The 22,801-nt window shown below is 37.2% G+C and overlaps 2 protein-coding genes and 1 pseudogene across 2 annotated transcripts; 1 reads left to right on the top strand and 2 right to left on the bottom strand.

The window, feature by feature from the left end:
- Positions 1-3,246: 3,246 nt before the first annotated feature.
- Positions 3,247-3,876, bottom strand: LOC126697420 (uncharacterized). Its single transcript, XM_050394453.1, has one exon. The coding sequence runs from the start codon at positions 3,874-3,876 to the stop codon at positions 3,247-3,249; it is 630 nt and encodes a 209-aa protein (XP_050250410.1).
- A 209-nt stretch (positions 3,877-4,085) lies between these two features.
- LOC126697342 (uncharacterized) lies at positions 4,086-5,233 on the bottom strand. Its single transcript, XM_050394340.1, has 3 exons — positions 4,964-5,233; positions 4,420-4,873; positions 4,086-4,324 (listed from the first exon to the last, which is right to left on the bottom strand). Exons 1-3 carry the CDS (start codon positions 5,231-5,233, stop codon positions 4,086-4,088), a joined length of 963 nt encoding a protein of 320 aa, XP_050250297.1.
- A 6,105-nt stretch (positions 5,234-11,338) lies between these two features.
- Positions 11,339-17,612, top strand: LOC126728752 (tropinone reductase homolog At2g29260, chloroplastic-like; annotated as a pseudogene).
- The last annotated feature ends 5,189 nt before the right edge of the window (positions 17,613-22,801 follow it).

Below are 22,801 nucleotides of genomic sequence, written 5' to 3'. Positions count from 1 at the left end.
TTGTAACCTTCCAAGTACCACTAACAAATAGTATTGCATGCCTTTCATCATCAAGTAGTCCAACAGAAATCAGATTCCTCCTCAGGTCAGGAATATGTTGAACCTTTCCTAGTAACCAAACAGACCCATTAGATAACAATATACAGACGTCTCCCATACCTATAACATCCAAGGTTGTACCATCAGCCAAATATACCTTACCAAAATCACTTGCAACATAGTTTTGTATGATTTCTTAGTGTGGAGTAGTATGAAATGAAACTCCTGAGTCCAAAACCCAATCATTAAGTGGACTGTCTATTGCAAGAAGTAATGCATCCTATACCTCTTTTGTTACAGCATTAGCAGAATCATTTTCATTCTTCTTTTTAGGACTTTTGCGTTGCCTCCTAAAGTGACTCGTTTTCCCACAGTTCCAGCATTGTACTTGTTAGCCTAATCTAGATTTACTTCTATTCCGATTAGAATTTCTAAATTTTGATTTGCCCCAATTAAAATTTCTATCATTACTTTTGCCTCTTGTCTCAAGGTTTAGGGTAGAATCAAATCTTGAGGTTTCACCTGCATCTTTTCTGTGAATCTCCTCAGTCAGAATTAAATCTCGTATGTCATTGTACTTCAGCTTTTCCTTTCCTATAGAATTGCTTATTGCCATTCTCATTGCCTCCCAACTGTTTGGCAAAAAAGCCAAAACGATTAGTGCGCGAATCTCATCATCAAAATCAATTTCTACAGATGACAATTTATTTGTGATAGTGTTAAATTCGTTCAGATGTTGTGCTACTGATGGATTCTCTGCAATCTTCAAATTGAATAGTTTCTTCATCAGATGCACCTTGTTGTTTGTTGACGGCTTTTCATACATACTAGACAAAGCCTTCATCAGATCTGTTGTGATCTTCTCCTTTACAACATTGTGTGCAATAGACCTAGACAGAGATAACCTGATAACTCCTAGTACCTGTTTGTCAAGAAGAGCCAATTCCTCAGCCTTTATAGTTTTAGGTTTTTCCCCTAGAAGTGGCAGATGCAACTTCTTCCCATAAAGATAATCTTTGATTTGCATCCTCCGGAATCCAAAGTTTGTGCCATCGAACTTTTCTATTCTAGACGTCTTTCCTGCTTCCTCTGCCATTGCTCCCACTTAAACCTAACCCTAGGCTTTGATACCAGTTGAAGGGAATTAACCCAAAATTCCCAAACCTGTGAGAAATAAAAATAGGAAAAACATACGCTAAAGAAAAATAATCACACAGACAAGACAGTATTTACGTGGTTCGGCAATTTGCCTATATCCATGGAGTTGCAGGGATTTCACTATTATCAGGAAAAAAATACAAGTGCAGCAGTACAGTTTTTTTTCCTTTCTTAAAAACTACAACAACAAACCCTAATCACCAAAACTGCGTTTTCTACATCTTGCACACAGGATTCACAATGGGCTACAAAACGGGCCAAAATTTTTTCAACATTATTTGGGTCAAGTCGAGTTATCAACCAAATTAAACATAACTAGACTCCATAAAGCCCAACATGTTCAAGAAGTACAACAAGTGGTTAAAGTCACAAAATTGCTTACACAAGTGGTCTTGATACTTCGCTCAATACCTATTGATCTATTGAGAATAAATGATTCTTGATGCATGTCTTGACATCTCTCAATCTATCGAACCTTGGGAAAATTGAATAGTAATTTTTTGTTTCAACCCACAATGACTTGGCCTTTTTGGGATTTGTGCACTAGAGTTCCAAAATATATAAAAGAAATATTTTATGGTTGTTGACATCATAGGGATAGAGACACGCATAAAAGTTGCTATAGCGTTTGTGCGCCTAAATTTTTGTACCAAGCTTCTACTAGTTCATCAAAGTCATGATTTGAAGAACACTGCAATTCTATAACTATCAAAGAGGTTGTTGTGCTATCAGTCACAAAATAGGAGATTTGTGCAAAGGAGAAATTTATTACAAGAAGTAGTCCAATTGAGGATTGGAGCTGAGCTTCATTATAGATTAGTAGGTTCTATTGTAAGAAGGTACTTTAGGTAAGATTCATTATACTTGCAATCTCTATTCTTGTTAGTTGATTTTTTGGAAGTGATGACCTAAACTTCACTAATAGGGTTTTGCTTGCGAGAATTTTCCCTATTGTGATCAAATTGCCATGTCAAACTTATTTTTCATTGCACTTAATTTAGTTTGGTTATTTGCTTATGCCTTAATTACATTTGTATGTAATTTGGACTAATATGTTAATCAACTTCAGTAATTGGTTGATTTAACTAAACTCAATCTATAGCCTAATAAAATTGAAGGAATGTCCCTTATAAGGACACCTTTGTGATTATCTTCACCAAAATTGCTATTGTTGGTATGTTAACCATCAAACTGGGGTAAGGATAAGACTTTGGTAGCAATTGATGCATGGCAAAAACCATAAGAAGCAATAAATGTCTATTTCAAGAAAATAACATTGAATCCACGAAAGTTTCTTGAATTCACAAGGATAAATAATCTAGAATCTACTAGAGAAAAAGGGAAACTAAGTCTATATTTTTATTAACTTGAAAATTGAACTTAAAATTTGTTTACAGGATTTAGGCCAATTTAAAGACTTTGTAAAACTTGACTGCCAAGAGAATATATTCTAAAATAGATTCTAATTAATATTCTACTATAATTGGATTCTAATTTAGTCAGAGAAGCATGAAATGGACCTTTAAATCAAGAAAATAAATACCCCAAGCCTAAATTTCTGAAAATTACAAAAAAAAAAAAAAACTAATAAATAACAAAAGTCTTATGGTAGCTTTTCTTTGTCACTAGACTCACTACAATGTTTTCTGCAACTAGTATTTTCCACTTCTCCAAATGAGTCACATCTATAGTGGTATATATTGCATGTAGAAGTAGAACACCGACACCAATATAATAAGGCAAACCTATCAAGAGTTTATGGCACTGAGAGAAACAATCGAACTAGGCATCATGGTCATCTCAGATAGTGACCAGAGATGGCTCTAGAATTTTTGTCTAGAAGTTGCCAATAAGAAACATAAATTATATAAAATCTAAAACAAAATAGACTTGAGTATATCAATATCATAAAAAAAAAATAAAATACATGAAATTCTACAATTGTCTTCTACAAGGTTTCATATTTTGAAACTGTTGCATGATAGATTCATTATCAATCCTACGAGCTATATCTTTTTCAATGTACACAGTCAAACAATCATTCATCTACTAATCCCCCATTCGATTGTGTAGTTCATTCTTGATATATTTCATTGCTGAAAAACTCCTTTTCATTGTTGTAGTCACAACAAGAAGAGTCAAAACTAACTTTACAAGAAAATATACTAGTGGATATATAACATTCTTATTTGTCTCCACCATCTTTCTAGCAAGGTCCCCAATTCCTTTAAGCTCTAAAAACTCATCATTGGAGTGTATATCAACAATGTAAGTTTGAAACTGATTATCAAATGCCAATACATCTGTCTCATAAAAATCAGATGGATAGAAATTTGCAAGACATGACAATTTTTTTATATCAAAAGCCAAAAACGAATCACTTGGATTCAAGCAAGTCATACAAAGTAGCAACTCAGTAGTCGCCTCTGGAAAATGATTGTTAAGCTCTTGAAGTTGCAAATCTATGAGTTCATAGAATAGATCAACATGATAGTGATGTAAATTTGTAATTTGTGGGGCGCTGCGTCGTGGCCTCAAACCAATTACAAATATTTCATCCATGTTCAAGATAGGAATATCATGTTTGCTACAGAATGAGGATACCTCAGTCAATAGAGCTTCCCATTCATAGTCTCTCATCATCTGCAATCGTTGCTTAGACACCCTGCCAAGTGTCATAGCATTTACAATATTTTGATTTTTCTTTTGCAATGCTATTGACAACTCATTTGTGATCTCCAAAATATTTTTCATCAAGTGTAAAGTAAAGGAAAATTCAAAAGATAGAATTAATCTTAAAATAGTTCAAGCTTCAACTCTTTGCTCAGATAATAGGCTATCCTTTTGAATCATCTCAAGTACATTAACTGTGGAAGAGAACATCAAAATTAAGTTGAAGATTGTCCTATATGTGATCCCCAATGTCTATCACCAACATGTTTAAGAATTGTCTCTTGGTTTAAATCTTGCCCACTTTTAAGTTCACCCAAGTTCAATGCTTCTTGAATTTTGGCAAGTTGTGCATTTTGTAAAAATTCTCGTTTTTTACAAGAGACTCCAACAATAGTTACTATTTTACTAACAAAGCTTAAAAATTCAGCAATATCAGTATGCTTGTTAGCAACAGCTACAAAAGTCAATTGAAGTTGATGAGCAAAAAATGGACATAAAATGCTGATTTATTCTCCTTCAGAATTAAAGTTTTAAGACCATTGAATTCACCTTGCATGTTACTGGCCCCATCATAACCTTGCCCACCTAGTCTTGATAAACTTAATTCATATTTACAGAATAAAAATTCAATTGCAGCTTTTAGAGACAAAGCGGAGGCTACATGTACAATACCAAGAAATCGCTTTGTAACAATTCCCTTTTTATCCACATAACGCAAAACAATAGCCATTTGTTCTTTTATTGAGATATCACAGGACTCATCAACTAAAATTGAAAAGAACCCACTGTCAAGATCTTCAATAATGGCATTGGTAGTTTTATATGCAGCTGCATTCACAATGTCTTTTTGAATATCAGGATAGGTTAGCTTGTTGGTTTTTGGAGTTTTCTGCAACACTTCATTAATAACAACATTATGATTTGCCAAAAATTGTAGAAGGTCAAGGAAATTTCCTTTATCACTTGAATTATCAAATTCATCATGACCATGAAAAGCTAACCCCTGATGCAAAACGAATCTTATGCAATCAACTATTGCATTTAATTGAGTCTGATATTCAATCTTATCTTAATTTGACTACTTAACAAAAACACTTTGAATGTGTTGGTTTTGCTTCATTAGATTTTCACCATTCTTAAGAGCTTGGTTATGGGCACTATTAACACCTCCAACATATATGTCTAGCTTTCCTTTCTTATTCCAACTATTGAATCCATTTGTCACAAAACTATCACTTCCAGATTGCATACCAACATCTTGTCTAAATAGATAACAATATAAACAATATGCAGCATCCTTTTCAATACTATATTCCAACCAACTTCCATACTCTTTAAACCATATAGGATTAAATCGACGCATAAGTCCACCAAATTTTGTTTGAAGAAAATCGTGTTCATGAGGTTGACAAAGTTTTTTTTTTGTAAATAATATCTTCTTATTTTCATCTCGATCATTAGGATGATAGAATAAAATCTTTTTTCATTGCCCAAGGTCCAAAGGAAGATTGTTCACATCAACACGACCATGATTAGAAGATGAATCTTGAGTAAGAGATGAATCTTGGGTAGGAGATGAATCTTGCGGCCTACGGGGTTTCTTTATTATAAATTTGTCCATAATACTAGAAAAGAATAAAAAATAAACTATAAGTTCATTTGAAATATTTTTTTTCTTATATGATAAACATATCAATTATTGTTGTTAAGTGATTTTTTTGCAATTCGTTATAAGTTTACAATTATTTAAATGTCTTATATTTTTATTGTCCTTTAGTGTTAATGTATTGACCCACTCACATAGCCAACAACCTCTCACAAGTCACAAATTTAGTCAAATATTCAAAGTGCAAAAGACAAACTCATAACTCAAAACTTTATATCAAAACAATACAAACACTTACAGTAACAGTTACTACACATTGAAAAAAAAAGCTATTGCCAATGACTCAAAACTCAATTAAAAAATCAAACACTATAACCCATTAAACCCCACCCCTCCCCCCCCCCCCCCCACCCCCACACCATCCTAACAGGACCACACACACACACACAGTCATATATATGGCAAGACACGTGAGTGAGAGATGGAACTTCGAAGAAGACACATAAGCAGAGAGGCAAAGACAAAGCAAAGATAAGAATATAGAGAGTCAGAGACATAGAGAGAGAGAGAGAATGAGATATATATATATATATATATATATACATATGGAGGTGGCGATTAAGAAGACAAAGAGTCAAAATACTACAAACACAACTCTCACAGTGAAAGAAAAAGAGAAAGAGAGAGCTGAAAAAGCAGATCAAGTGGCAACAGATCAAGTGGCAATTAAGTGGCAGTAGGGGTAGATTAGGGACAATCTAGGCTGCGCCAGATCATAGGGCTATGTAGCAGCGATTAAGTGGCAATGGCGGCAGATTACTGAGATTAGGGACAGTCTAGGCGGTGGCAGATTGTGGGGCTACACAGTGGTAGGTTTTGTGTGTGTGAAGTCGAGACAGCCTTTTTCCTTTGGGTTTGGAGAGTGAAGAATGACAGTGGGAGACTTTGGAGGCTATGTAGCAACAAATTCTTAGGATTTATTTCGCCTTTTATTTTATTTATGATTTTTCAAAATTCGATTTATGGGCTTTTTATTTCTGAGATTAAAGACCAAAATTTTCTATTGGACATTTTTTTCGAAGTTTAAGTTGGGCTTTAAAAAAAAAGGGTCATGTTCAAAGGTGAGGGTGTGCAAATTTGTATTACAGGGGGTTCAAAACAATTTTTTATAAATATATATATATATATATATAAATTTTTGGGTCAGGGGGTTCATTTGAACCCCTTGACTACAACATAGTGCCGCCCCTGTGTTGTGTGCAATAACTAGTAATTCCAACATCTCAAAAAGATGTTAACTTTTAAGGGAAATTATACTTTACCACCTTAAACTATACACCAAATTATACTTTGCATCCTAAACTATTCAAATGCACCCTAAACTATCACACTTTGCACCCTGGTGTAACTTTGCTATTATGTTTGATAGAATGCTATTGCATGTGACAAGCACGTGCATTTTGTTTAGGTGGAATAAACTTAAAAGACTGAAACGCCCTTTTTCAAAATCAATTAAAACGAAAGCCAATTTTTTCCAAATCTCTCTCCTTGTCTCACGTGCGTGCCAGCCTCTTCCCCAAATTCAAATGTGGGAAAAAAATTGATTTTTGTTTTAATTAATTTTGAAGAAGGGTGTTTTGTTTTTTAAGTTTGTTCCACCTAAGAAAAATGCATGTGTTTGTCATGTACAGTAGCATTCTGTCAAACATAACAGCAAAAGTAATACCAGGGTGCAAAGTGTGATAGTTTAGGGTGCAAAGTGTAATCTGATACATAGTTTAAGGTGGTAAAGTATTGGGGGTGCTAGATCTTGTAATATATATTCTAGTTTGATGAAGGATTCGAACCCATTCTTTGTATTTGAAACAAAGTAAAAACAAATCAGCTTCTTGATTCAGCTAGGTTTGCGTAAATTTGGTTGTTTGTATTTGGAAAACAAGAAAATGAGTCATTGAAGGCATAATGTAGTTACTAAAACTAGGGGTATTCATAGGTTAGATAATTAGATTGGATAGTTTTTTTGGGAAATTACACTTTATCCCCCTAAACTATGAGAATTTACACTTACCCCCTTAAACTATAAGAATGTACACTTACCCCCTAAACTATTGCTCATGCAACACTTAGCACCCCGCTTTTTATTTGCCAGTTAAGTTTGACAGAAAGCCAAGTCATACGTATCTCATGTGACTCTTGTTGAGTTGAAAGACTAAAATACCCCACTATCATTCTTAGTCAAACATGAAGCTAGCACACTATTTGTTTCTTGAGAAAAAAGCCATATGAAGAAGATAATAAAATCCAAACAAAAACTTGAAACAATCAAAACCCAAAAACAATTCAGAATCGCTTGATGAGATGTATATAATCTAATAATTAGAGTTCATCACTCTTTCCTTAAGGTCCTATGGCATTGAAACCCAGTTAAAAAAAAAAAAAAGGCTACTTAAACCCATAAAATGAGATGACCATCAAACCCATAAACTAACATGAAAACCAGAAAATAAGATGAACATCAAACCCAAAGATCAAACAATAAACCCACTGAGCTAGATGAACATAAAATCCAAAAAAATAAAATCAAACCCACAAATTTACAACCCAGAAATAAACAACAATATAGAGAGATTAGACAACAAACCCACTAAGATGAACAACCTGGAACCCACAAGTAGCTCCTAGTTTTGATCATCAGCAAATCCAAAAAACATAAACCCAGAACCCACAATTGCTATTTCAATAATCCACTTCATCAATGGCTAGATCTAAAACTTCACATCGAGTTCAAACCCACTCATTCTTTTAGACTCCTCCACCAACATTAATATTCTTTCTCTCACTGCTAATTCATTGAGTTACAAGGCCAACAACGATGGGTTTTGTGACTCACTGAGTTGCGACTTGCAAGGAAAACAAGCCTTGATCTCAAAGAGATCTAGGCTGACCCATTTCACGAATTTCATCTCTTTAGAAGCACCACTCACGATCCATAAGTAGCGATGCGATTAGTTGCTGTCAGTGTGTACGAGTCGACGCCATTGGGAGGAGAGATAGATTAAGAGAGCGAAAGTGAAAATTGAGTTTTTACTGAGGCACATTAATTAGGTCATTTTAGGGGTTCCATTTAAGCTCCAACCTATGCTTGTCTAGCTGAAAAACTCCCCCCCCCCCCCCTCCAAAAAAAAGTGAAAAAATACATGCCAACATGAACTTAACCAATAACTCATTGATCTGACCTGTATTCAACCCGTTTAAGATTACCCATTTTTAACTCAACTCAACCTGTTTGCCATGACTAGGTAGGATTGAGAAACTTTTCACTAGCAATATCATCTTTTTCATTTATTTGTGTTTAGTAAATTGACTTGTTTTCTTAAAGACATGTGTCATCTTATTATCAGTTTAGAAACATCAACTTGGATGCTAAGATTGTATTCCAGAAACAGGATTGAGGTCAATTGGGTATTGCACCATGAGCAATTATTCCTATTTTTCTTACAAAATTTTTTACGTGACACATTTTGATTTTTTAATTAATTAATTTATTTAAAGGTTGAGATTGAAAGTTATTTTTTTTAGACATTAAAAGTTATTGCATGTTATGCTCCTATTTCAATCCTCTTAGAGCATTCATATCAATGGTTGTATAATAGAAAAAAAATGTCTTAAATTTATACATTCTTGCCCAAAAACTACCCACATCAGTAAGTGTATAAATGTGAATATTTACAAGTTTGTTACAGTAATTATGTGTATATATATACACACACACATAGTTACCATAGGTGTGTATCAATTATTTAATTAATTTCATTTTTTTCTCTCTCTTCTTACAAAATTCCTCCTCTCTCTTGGTCTCTTTCCTTTTCCCCTCCCCCCTCTCTTTTCACACTAGATTCTTCTTTTCCTTGATCTCTTTACTCTTTCCTCTCTCTCTTTCTCTCTCTCTCTCTCTCTCTCTCTTCATACAAGACTCCTCTTTTTTGGGGATGACAATTTTGCCCCACCCCACCTTGGCTTGCCCCTCCCAGCTTCGCCCTACGCAGGTTTTCCCCACCTCACATAAGTGGTGGGGCGAGATTTTAACCATTGCCACAGGGTTGAGAGGGGATGGGTTTAAACATTTTAGCCTCACCTCGCTCCACCCACATTGATAAGGATTATAATTGTAAATTTTTCATACCCTAAATATCTACTATTTAAATAATAGCTTATTTAAATGCATGGATATTAATATATTTTTTTTGTTAAACACTTGCATAATATTATTCAATTATTGCTAAAAATTATTTTGATTTGATGGGAAAAATTTAGTTGTAATTTCCAATATATTTATATTAATGAAACAAGTTTTATTAAAAATATTGTAATAGTTATGGGGCTAATTAATACGAAGTGTTATTTTACAAGGCAGAGTGGGGCCCCAAGGGGTGGAGATTGGGCAAGACAAAACAATGCAAGGTCTAGGTGAAAACCCCATCCTTTGGCCTTGCCCCTCCCTATTGTCATCCCTACTCTTCTCCTTGGATTTGTTTTTCTCAATCCTCATTATCCCTTCCTCATTTCTTCCTCTTCCCTTTCCTTCTACCACCCTAAACCAACCAAAAAACCACTGCCTAACCTAACCTCATCAACAGCCTGACTTAACCAAAAAAAACCCAAACAAATGGGTCACCTAGTCGTTCAACCACAAGATCAAAATAAAAACAATACAAAGGAACCCATAATTCCTTAATCTTGCTTGGTGGGTGACTAATCTATGGGTATGAAATTTTCTGGTGGGTTGATGAATTGATTTTGCTCGGATGATGGGTGGGTTGATGGTGGTTGGTTGCTATAATGGGTAGGCTGATGAAGGTTACTTGATTATAGGTGGGCTAATGGTGGGTTGATGATAGGTGTGAGTTGATCCATTGATGGTGGTTGGCTGCTTGGTGATTTTTGGTTGTGTTGGGTCTCTAAGAGAAAAGGGGTGACAATTCATGTTCGCATGTTAGGTTTGTGTCGTGTCGACTCATGGGTATTCGACTATATGGGTTAACCCTAACCTGACATGTTTATTAGATGGGTCAGAATTCGTCAACCCTAACACAACATTTTTATTAAACGAGCCAATCGTGTCGACTTGTTTATCAAATTTTATCAAAACGAAAAAAAAAAAAAAACTAATTTTAGTATTAACCAAATTGATATGAATTATGAAAAGCCAAACAAATAAATATTTTTAATATAAAATTCAAAACTAACGAGTAACTGCATTATAAATGATTATTCAAAATTAAAGCATATCTCAATATAACATATAATCAATTATAATATGTCAAAGAAAATAAACCACAACAACTAATAAATTTATATACATAGGGTTTGAAGGGTATATTGGTAAAATGTCATTTAATTAAACAAGTTAGACAGGTCAAACGATTTCTATGTGATGGACATTAACCCAACCCATTTATTAAACGGGTTAGTCGTGTCAATCCGAAAATGACATAAACCTATTAAGTCTCCACCCATAACCTACTAATTTCATGTCGCGTTGAATTCACAGGTCGTGTTCGATTTTGCCACCCCTAGAGAGAAGGAGCAAGTGAGAGAATTCTAGAGAGAGGGAGAGAAAGTGTGAAGGAAATAAGGAGTGACTGAGAGGGTTTTAGAGAGGAGGGAGTGTAAAGAAAATAATAAAAAAATTATAGAAGAATTAATATTTAATTGAAGTAAATTTTTAGAATAAGTAGTATGATATGAGTGTTTTTTAAAATAATGATATAAAATGAAGTTTTTTTTGTGGTTGTTGTTGTAAAATAGACCGTACCAAACGGCTCTTAAAACAAAGAATAATTTCTCGCAGGACTAGCAAAAACGGAAAAACATTTTGCAATGAAAAGAACAACGTCTCAAAAGTCAAAAGACTCAATACTCAAAGACTCTCACACTGTCACACTACTCAGCTGAGCTGACTGCTTGCTTCGCAGCTCAAATGTCTCAGACCCTCTTTCCACTTCCACTGGCTCCCTCTTCTTCTCGTTCTTCTTCAAATCTCTATAAAAACTCTAATCTCCTATACCCACACTCTCCAATCTTCTCAAACCCCACGTTTCCTCACCCGTTGACTTTTCATTCCAAGCTCCGAATATCACAACCCACCTCCATAACACCCACTCGGAGCCATCCCATGTTACATTCAAGCACTAACAGTAACAGTGACAGTAACAGTACCCCAATTGACAATCCCAGATGGTCTCTCCGTGGAATGACCGCCCTCGTCACCGGTGGCACTCGCGGAATCGGGTACATATTTTTACATACATAGAAAAAAAAGAAGTCTTGGAATTCATTTTCTTTTCCTCTTTGGTTTGTGAGAATTGAGAAATTAATTTTATTGTCAACTGGGAATTGGGCATTGGTTTCTCTACTTTTTAGGCATGCGATTGTAGAGGAATTGGTGGGGTTTGGAGCCAGAGTGCACACGTGTTGTCGGAATGAGAGTGAGCTTGATGGGTGCTTGAGTGAATGGGATAATTTGGGTTTTGGGGTTACTGGGTCAGTCTGTGACGTGTCAGTTCGATCTCAGAGAGAGGAGCTTATGAGCACTGTGTCCACTTTGTTTGATGGGAAGCTCAACATCCTCGTAAGCTTCTTTATTTCCTCAATTTTTTTTTTACATACAAAAACATTGGTTTTTGTGTTTCTCTTATTGGGTTTCAGAATGTTATGTACTGTGTCTGTTTGTGGTATTCTTTTGAGTCTTAACATGTTATAATTTGAAGTTTTGAACTGCTTTTCCTGTTTACTGAACTGGAAGACTGGCTTGTTTTTGATCCGTAGATAAATAATGTCGGGAGAAACATACGGAAACCGGTAGTGGATTTCACTGCTGCTGAATTTTCTACTCTCATGGCAACCAATTTTGAATCTGTTTTCCATATTTCTCAACTTGCTTATCCGCTTCTCAAAGCATCAGGAGTGGGAAGCATTGTATTCACCTCCTCTGTATCGGGTTTTGTTTCACTGAAGTCTATGTCTGTTCAGGGAGCAACCAAAGGTAATTTACCTATCAGATGAATGTATCCATGTTCCTATGAATTTTGAACTCAAGAAGCTTATAAAGAAAATTTTGTTTATTTGTGATTCCAGGAGCAATTAATCAACTTACTAAAACTTTGGCTTGTGAGTGGGCAAAAGACAATATAAGAAGTAATGCTGTTGCGCCTTGGTACATCAGAACCTCAATGGTGGAGCAGGTAACTCCAGATTGTTATGTGACCATTAATTGTGTGCAACATCATGGTGGCAAGGGCCGTTGCCTTCATTCTCCATGGAAGTTATTCCCCACACTCCTGCACCCATCCACTGACTCAAACACCCCCCTGACTACAATCATTTTAGGGGAGTGAAATATAATTGAAAAGAATAATTTCTTATTAGATTTACTTAAAAATCTTGATTTGCTGCATAAGCTCTACTGTGTTAATAAAGTTCTAGGTTACCAAACAGAATTTGCTCTGCTAGTCTCCGCATTTAAAAATTATGTTCAATACTTAAGCTTTGCTGTCATCGTATGCAAGGCACCTGCACCTTAGTAAATTCAAAGTTTAAAACATTAGTACTTGCACTAATTGATTTATAGCAGTTATAAAGGCTCAGTACAAGAAGTCAAAGTTGACCTTGAGTCTTTATTTGTTGTAGGTGCTCAGCAACAAGGAATACCTAGAAGAGGTGTATTCTCGAACCCCTCTTCGGCGTCTTGGAGATCCAAAGGAGGTCTCTTCCCTTGTGGCATTCCTTTGCTTACCTGCATCATCCTACATCACTGGGCAGATTGTTTGTGTTGACGGAGGGATGTGTGTAAATGGTTTCTACCCAAGACATGACTAGAAGTGACAACTTAGCCTTATTCCTCATCTGCTCTTGCTATACTTTGACCCCATTCAATCTAACCTCCACCATAAATGACATAACTCCCATGCTTGTCTTTCGGAGTTCTGCAATTGAACTTATTTTTTTCTTCCTAATTATTGTTCTTTGTATATTTAAAAGTGAAATTTCTTTTTCTGTCCTTCTAATGGCATTTAAGCCAGCTATATTACTCTTTGACCTTTCCCATTTGTTTTATTACAATATTTTTGTAAATCATGAAATGATTCGAACTGACAAGAGAGAAGAAATTGTAACATTAGATCTGCTAGTTGAAGAATTTTCTTTTTGTGTATTACTTTAAAGAAGATAATCTATATACGCACTTTCTAAGTTAATAATCACTTGAATGCTTGGAGGGAAGGTACATCAACAATTTAAATTAATATATACCTAGCTAACTCCTTCTGACCTTTTATATATTTAGATGCACATAGGAGTTGCAGAAAACTTCAAGCACTTGAGAACAAAATTTCTAAGTTAACAATCACTTGAAATGCTTGGAGGGAAGGTACATGAGCAATTTAAATTAATATATACCTAGCTAACTCCTTCTGACCTTTTTTGGGCTTATGCTAAAACTTTTGTATTTATTGTTTTTATCTAACTTCTTGTTTTTTTCTGTTTTGAGTAATTGCACTAGGCTGAATTTCTTAGGTATATTTCAGATCAATGGAGGGTGAGAAACCATTGTAATCATTACTATATTACTCATTTGAGCTACTGGAAGTACAATGAAATCAATAGATCAAGGAGAGATTAAGATTGGGGATAACATGGTGCAGGCAGGGAGTAGATGCAGAGATGATAGATTGTCACTTCTGGGAATGACTGCTCTTGTTACTGGTGGAACACAAGGAATTGGGTCTCTCTCTCTCTCTCTCAAGTTAATTGCTTCATGGTTGTTCATTTTTAAAGAACTCTGCTTTTATGGGGCCTGTGGCTACAGAGTACTAATCTTATAAAAACTAGTAGAGGCTTATTTATTGCAATGTTTTGTAATTATGTCAGGCATGCTGTTGTGGAGGAATTGACAGGGCTAGGTGCAAGAGTACATACATGCTCAAGAAATGAAGCCAAGCTCAATGCATGCTTACATGATTGGGAGATGAAGGGTTTCCAAGTCACAGGTTCAGTTTGTGATGTGATGTCTCGAGGTGAACGAGTCTAGCTGATGGACACAGTATCCTCAGTGTTTAGCAGGAGACTTAATATACTTGTAAGTCTCAATTCAGTTTAGTTTAATTTTTTTTTTTTTTGGATGTATTTTGTTTAATTCATTGCATTCTACATAGCAATTTTAGCATCACAAGATTGTAATGTAACAATGAATCATTACTGCTGTTGTGGGACTGGAATAGAAGTGAGGTTATCGATGCAATTCATTAAGTGCAATCATTCTGGACAACTGTGACAGACAAAAATGGGATTGCAACAGAAAATAGGTTCCAGATATTGTTAAATGTTTTTTTTTTTTTTTTTTTTTTTTTTTTGCCATTCCATTGTACCCTCTCCTATTCTATTCCTTTTGTGACCAACACCACCATCACCACTACCATCGCCATCACACTGTCGCTGCTGTCACCTCTGCCACTACCATCATTGTTGCACCACCTCTTCCACCGTCACCACCACCTCCATCACCACTGTGCCTAAATGAAATATTAATAATTTTCTGTGCGAGGTAAATGGCAGAAAATGTTATTTGGATCATTTTCAGAGTTGCAACAACACAAGAAAACAAGTCATTTTGTGATGAAACAAACGAATTGCCAAACTTGAGGAATTTAAAGTGAGTAGATAATTCTGGCAGCTGGTTATAGGGAGGGATTCCCAGATCATAATGAAGTTACTTTTCTGAAAGATGAGAAATCCTTTTCCTGTATCTTTCTAGCTTGGAGTTAGCAGCCTCTTATGTACAATAAAAACCCAACATTCAGCCCAAAAAGAAACCAATAAATTGAGCTTATCTATACCAATTTTCAGAGATTGTAACTGGAAATGAGGTTTAGGGAGTAGATAATTCTTGGAACTGGTTGAAGAGATGGAGTTGCGGATCATAAGGAAGTTACTTTCTGAAAGATTGGAAACTTTTTTCCCTGTAGCTTTCTAGCTTGAACTGTGCCGCTTTTTCGGTGAATAACACCCAATATTTGGCCACCAAAAAAAAAAAAAAAATTTTGAGCTTATCTATAACAATATTTAAAGATAGTTTTGACATCAAAACCGTCACTTGCCACATTAGAGCATAGTGAAGTCTAATGTGAATTAGCATCGAATTGTAGTTTCCTCTGTTATATTCTTGCTAAAATTAGGGGTAAAATTGCCTACCATTGACCTCCTTAGACCTTGTAAAGGTGGGAGCCTGGTGCGCTGCATGTGACATTTATGTATTTACTAACATAATTGTTCCATGTAATGTTGTTTGGGCTTCCCCAAATTTGTAGCTTGTATATGGCTTTGTGTATTTTGAACATCATATTTATAAATAATTGTTTAACCAGCCTCCACTATGCCATCGCCAATGAGCTCTAGCTCAACTGGCAGCTCCTCCCTTTGAAAGTGCTAGGTGGAGGGTAAGGTTATGGATTCAATACTCATAGTCATTGGGTATGTGCATAACTTACCAATAAAACAAAAGCATTTACTATACCATCAATATCATTGTTTTTAGTTTGAGAAGAAAAAAGGACCATCCAGGGTTCTGGTATAAACAAATTGCAAATGCATATCTTCAATCATTCTTTACATCCTAATTCTGGTAGCCTGAACCCAGGAGCAGGATAGTTTTTTGCTTAGCTAGTTGCATAAATTAAATTTAGAAAACTTCATATTTGTGAATCCTCCAAAGGAGTTTCTCATACCAATGTTTCTTATAGAAATGTTCACAGCTACTCTTGGAATGGCTTTCGTTCTTGTGAACCTTTAAAATCCTGTTCTTACTAAATTTTTTATCCTAGAAAAACAATGTGGGGACAAACATCTGGAAACCGACTGTAGATTACACAGCTGAAGAATTCTCTACTGTTATGACTACCAATCTTGAATCTGCTTACCATTTATGCCAGCTGGCACATCCTCTTTTGAAAGCATCAGGAGTAGGAAGCATTGTTTGTATTTCTTCTATTGCTGGTGTGGTGGCACTAAATGTTGGATCTATTTATGGTGCAAGTAAAGGTAATTTACTTATGTAATTTAAATTTTTATTTTTTCGATATGATCTGTTAAAACAATGTGCATATTATTCAAATCTTATAGATTTGTAAACTTTTAAATTCTGACTCTAGTCTATTTTTTTCTCTCTATGCGGGAGCAATAAACCAACTAACTAAAGATTTGGCGTGCGAGTGGGCAAAAGACAATATTAGGAGTAATTGTGTAGCACCTTGGGTTATCAGAACCCCCTTGGTTGAAGCTGTAAGGCTGTAGTGCCCTTTCACCATGCTTGTGCATTCATTGAATGTGTTTTTCACTGTTCTGTGTGCGGTTAATCTTTATCATGTTCTATTTATTTGGGCCACATGCAAGTCACATGTAGAGTTAAAAGATAACAGACATGTGTGGGCGTACGTGTGCATGCACGCAACGGTGCACGACATTTACACCTGAAATAGAAATGGAACTCCTAGGCTTTAATTCTCAAAAACATTTTTTGAAGAAGTTAGGATGTTGCTGAGACTTGGACAGCTCACTAAGTTAAAAATAATTCCGTATTCATTTACATGATGTGAAATAATTCCTTTATGCGACTTCTCATTACTATTGCAGGTTCTCAATGATGAGCAATTTTTGAAATTGGTAAATGCAAGAACACCTCTTGGACGCCCTGGAGAGCTAAAGGAGGTTTCGTCCCTTGTGGCATTCCTTTGCCTACCTGCATCCTCTTACATAACCGGGCAGATTATTTGTGTGGATGGAGGGGCGGCAGTGAGCGGCTTCCTCCCAAAACATGACTGACAATAAACATCAATCTCCTTATGATTTTTAAATGAGACATTTCCATATGTTCTCTTCTGTGTTGTGTGTTCTTACTTCTGTTTTGTAAAAGTGGCATTTTAAATTCCATCCAATTTGAACTGGATGAGGGTGAGAGGTAAACTTGTAACCCTCCTGATCTAATTATCTTGCCAATGGGAGAAAAAAAGAGAGGATAAAATGCAAAGCTTTCCTTCCATGTGGTTTTGTGAATTTCAAAGGATAACATCATGTCTTAAGGTGAGTTGCTTCTTGTAATTGTTATTTTTGAAAGAAAAAAACACTAAACCAAATAGGCACTAAGTCTGTATATCCTTCGGGTTTGGGCTTCGCTTCATTAGCAAGGATAGAACCAAGAACTTCTTTTGTAGACATGTAATCCTAAAATGCAATTGAATGAATTTCAAAATCTCACTCTCACACGCATATATAGACATATTCATGTAGGTATATGTGGGGATCAGCCCAGAATAACAAGTTGGCTGGGCCTTGGGCCTGTCCAAGGACCATTCTGTCAGAGGAGACATCGCGGTCCATAATCCTTGCCTAATCCAATTGGGGCGAAGAAAACACGTCCGAGGAGTAATTCCTCCTCGGACATTCCAAAGTCCAGGTCAATGATGCATTCCAGTTACTGTAGCCCTCACTCCAAACACGTAAGAAGAAAGAAGGCTCAAAATATCCCAACAAAGGCTGTCACCACCACATTAAATGCACCACAACTACTCTCCTGGCCGCATTAATGAAGAGAAGACCCCTGAACAGTGTTACCTTGGTCACTGCAATTCACAAAGAACTGGTAAGGACGTCAGATGGGACAGATGCTCAAGTGGGGGATTGGATGATCAACAAGTGTAGAGCCCAGATGATAAAAAAAGGGTCTATATAATATGTAAGAGTCCCTCAGAAGGGGAGGACGAAAAAAAAGAGGGGAGAGAAGAGAGAAAAAGCAAGGATTCATTGTATGAATGCATAGCCATGAATAAAACTTCCACTTTCATATCTATTTTCTTGATTCACGTTTCTACATCTGCTAAGAACATGCAACGAACCGTCTAAGTCAACTGAAACCGAGTTCTTCAGCCCATACTCTACAAAATTCATTGTGTGGGACTTCTTGGGCCAGGGCCTGATCGTCCAGGTTCGGGTTAACCAAAATCGTGTCCCTACAGTATATATGCGTTTAATAAAAATTTTCATACTTAGCAAAAGATGACTAAACCAATATTTCAGGGAAATTCTTGATTCGATTTCTTAGATTTTTTATACTATATTCCATATAAAATTGAGAATTCATTTTTGATCTCAAATTATATGTACTAAGTTTTTGTTTTTTGCTTTCATCTGAACTGAATTAGTTTTGTCTTATTGAGTAATTAAAGAATTTATAATATAAAACTTTGAATTCAAATTGGCATGTATTCGGTATTTGTAATATATTCTTATCTTTATTCACGTGTTATGAAATAATTACTTTTAGCCTCTAAAACATTTGAATTTTTACATCGAAATTTATTTCATTTACCAGCAATACCTACAAATTTGTGGAATACACTACACTATCATATATAACAATTATTTGATCCATAAATAACAAAGAAATACACAGATCAAGAATCATTTTAGAAAAGTATTATTCCAATCAATCTTTTAATATATACGATCTTTGATATCTTTGTTTTTGTTTTGTTTTGTTTTTTTTTTTTTGGAAATTCTCAATCGATGTTTCATGGGATTTTGCACTCTTTTCTTATTCCAAATATTAACAAAATAACGTAGAACAAGTAAAGTTTTGATTACTAAAGAAAATTAGAAAATTAAGCATATTAAATACATATAACAATGCTTAAAACTCACACAACATTTTACTACTCATGCCAATTAATTAATTAATTAATATTATTATTATTTTTTTTGATTTTGACATTGAATTTTTTTTTAGTTGCATGTCTTAAATATAATCGTATAAAGACCTCTAAAGAATTATCATGTATTATTAAGTTTCACAAAAATTACGATTTTGAGTGGAGATTATATAAAATTGGTATAATATATTAGTAATTGTGGGGACCGGTCCAGAATAACAAGTTGGCTGGGCCTTGGGCTCGTCCGAGGACCATTCTGTTCGAGGAGACGTCGCGGCCCATAATCCTTGCCTAATCCAATTGGGGCGAAGAAAACACGTCCGAGGAGTAATTACTCCTCGGACATTCCAAAGTCCAGGTCAATGATGCATCCCAGTTACTGTAGCCTTTACTCCAAACACGTAAGAAGAAAGAAGGCTCAAAATATCCCAACAAAGGCTGTCACCATCACATTAAATGCACCACAACTACTCTCCTGGCCGCATTAATGGAGAGAAGACTCCTGAACAGTGTTACCTTGGTCACTGCAACTCACAAAGAACTGGTAAGGGCGTCTGATGGGATAGGTGCTCAAGTGGGGGATTGGATGATCAACAAGTGTAAGGCCCAGATGATAAAAAAGGGCCTATATAATATGTAAGAGTCCCTCAGAAGGGGAGGACGAAAAAAAGAGGGGAGAGAAGAGAGAAAAAGCAAGGATTCATTGTATGAATGCATAGCCATGAATAAAACTTCCACTTTCATATCCATTTTCTTGATTTACGTTTCTACATCTGCTAAGAACATGCAACGAACTGTCTAAGTCAACTGAAACCGAGTTCTTCAGCCCATACTCTACAAAATTCATTGTGTGGGACTTCTTGGGCTAGGGCCTGATCGTCCAGGTCCGGGTTAACCAAAATCGTGTCCCTACAATTGGCGCCGTCTGTGGGAAGAACTAAGGTATCAGCTAGCACAACGGTCGAGCATGGTAGAACTAGGTCCGCTCCAGGAGAATCCTCACCAGGCTAACTCTTAACAGACACAACCTATTGAGTCCCAGAGGCAAAATAACCCTGCCAACCCAGGTGGCAGAGGGAATTGTGAGGGAAGCGTGCATACTATCCAGACGAGCCAGAGTCACACCCAGATAGGTAGTCACGTATCCCAGAGGCGAAATAGTCATCAGGCCATGCAGCGAGAGATAGATGATCTGAAGAGGAAGTTACGACGTGTGCAGCGAAAATGATCTCCCTCTAGCTCAGGTGAGTCCTCTAATGGGGAGGATGCGAGTTACCGACGGAGGTTAAGGACCCCCTCAAGTGAAACCTTTTCTTACGAAAGAGAACCATGCCCTGTACGGAAGTATGAGAGCCCATCCAGTAAGGGTTCGGGAAATGATGCTATGAAGAGGGCGCTAGACCAGATTTCAAGGTCACCCTTCATGTATAGAATCGAAGGGGCTAAGCTGCCTCGACGCTTCAACCAACTAGCGTTCGCCATCTATAATGGCCGAGCAGACCCGGTAGAGCACGTGAGTCAGTTTAACCAAAAAATGGCTATCTACTCGCAAAATGAAGCCCTGATGTCCAAAGTCTTCCCATCCAGTTTGGGACCAATGGCGATGAGGTGGTTCAATAGCCTGAAGAAAAATTCCATAGGTTCGTACAAGTAGCTCACTCAGGCTTTCTGCTCCCGCTTCATTACAAATACCAGAGTCCCTCGACCCCTCAGTTCGCTATTATCCTTATCCATGCACGAGGGAGAGACCCTGAAAGCATATTCGGATAGATATTGGGAGGTATATAACGAATTAGATGACAACCATGATGATGTTGCTATCAGCACATTCAAAAGCGGTCTCCCCACCGAGCATGGCTTAAGGAAATCTCTCACTGGTAAACCAGTTGCCAACGTTCATCAGTTGATGGATAGGATCGACAAGTACAAAAGGGTGGAGGAAGATCAGCTGCAAGGAAGGGGAAAGGAGAAGATCATTCCCCCCAAAGCAAATGATTTTAGGTTGGAACGATATAACCATAACCAGCCGAGGAGAGATTTTTCGCGACAGGCTGGACAGAGTAACACGCAGATGGTGAATGCCGTGTTCAGGGAGCCAGTACAACAGGTGCTGGAGAAAGTAAGGAACGAGCCCTACTTCAGATGGCCGGGAAAGATGGCTGGAGACCCTTCCAAATGTAACCAGAACCTGTACTGCCACTATCATCAGGACCATGGGCATACCACTGAGGATTGTAGGAATCTATGGAATCACCTAGATCAGTTGGTCCGAGAAGGGAAGCTACGTCATCTTCTGCACCCCTCGAGTGGCCATCCCGGTCAAGCAATGCAAGAGCCTCGAAAGGATGTGTCATTAAGACCCCCCACCGGAACGATACATGTCATCTTTGCTGCACCAGGAAGAACTGGGCTACCCCCTTCCAGGGTACTGGCTGTTGGTCGGCTCCTCTCCGAGGATAGGCAAAGGGAACCTAAAAGGTCTAAAAAGGGAAGCTCCTTGATACTAGGATTCTCGGACGAGGATAAGAGAGGAACTATCCAACCTCACGACGATGCCTTAGTGGTTACGTTAAGAATCGGAGGTTTCGATGTGAAAAGGGTGTTAGTAGACTCAGGAAGTGCAGTAGAGATAATGTACCCTGATCTATACAAGGGGCTGAACCTGAAGCCGGAGGATTTGACAGCTTATGACTCCCCTCTTATCAGCTTCGAAGGGAGGACTGTTACGCCAAAGGGGCAGATCAGACTACCCATACAGACTGGATCGGAGGTGGTGGAGGTAAATTTTATCGTGGTCGATGCGTACTCACCTTACACAGCGATAGTTGCCAGGCCATGGATCCACGCCCTGGAAGCCGTATCCTCCACACTTCACCAAAAAGTAAAATACCCATCCAGAGGTCAAGTAGAAAAGATTCGTGGAGATCAGGCCATGGCCAGGCAGTGTATGGTGGCCGCCATCTTACATCGGTCCCATGCCGAGTCCTCGGCCCCAAGGAACTTATAGCAACCAGCCGCCTCGGCAAGGTAAGACAATGAGCTAGCCGAGGAGATAAGGTGTGAAAGTTTAGAGAAATTCACTGTCAACAATGACCCGGAGAAATTTTTCTAGGTCGGCTCCGAGTTGCCTTCTCAAGAAAAAGAGGAACTGGTCAGATTTCTCAGAAGAAATGTCAATGTGTTTGCATGGGACGCCTACGACGCCCCGGGAGTTGATCCTAGCCTTATTTGTCACCACCTGAACGTTAACCCATCTTCCACTCCGAAGAAGCAACCACCCCGACGCCCCTCAAAGGAACGTGCTAGTGCCGTAAAAGACGAAGTGGCAAAACTGAAAAGAGCAGGGGCTATTAAAGAGGTCTTTTACCCCGAATGGTTGGTAAACACGGTGGTGGTAAAGAAGAAAACAGGGAAGTGGAGAGTCTGCGTGGACTTTACGGACCTAAACAAGGCGTGCCCGAAGGACCCATTTCCCTTACCTCGAATTGACCGATTGGTGGATGCAACTGTGAGCCACCCTCGAATAAGTTTCCTGGACGCCTTCCAGGGTTATCATCAGATACCCCTC

The sequence above is a fragment of the Quercus robur genome, chromosome 1, assembly GCF_932294415.1.
Source record: "Quercus robur chromosome 1, dhQueRobu3.1, whole genome shotgun sequence".
Taxonomy (NCBI): Eukaryota; Viridiplantae; Streptophyta; class Magnoliopsida; order Fagales; family Fagaceae; genus Quercus; species Quercus robur.
This window is presented reverse-complemented; position numbering and strand designations above follow the sequence as displayed.

Coding starts and splice junctions, on each gene's coding strand:
- LOC126697420 (XM_050394453.1), bottom strand. CDS start 3,876: ATGACACTTGGCAGGGTGTCTAAGCAACGATTGCAGATGATGAGAGAC.
- LOC126697342 (XM_050394340.1), bottom strand. CDS start 5,233: ATGCGTCGATTTAATCCTATATGGTTTAAAGAGTATGGAAGTTGGTTG. Junction 4,874..4,963: donor AAAACCAACACATTCAAAGT/GTTTTTGTTAAG, acceptor GTTTTGCATCAG/GGGTTAGCTTTTCATGGTCA. Junction 4,325..4,419: donor TGGGGCCAGTAACATGCAAG/GTGAATTCAATG, acceptor TGACTTTTGTAG/CTGTTGCTAACAAGCATACT.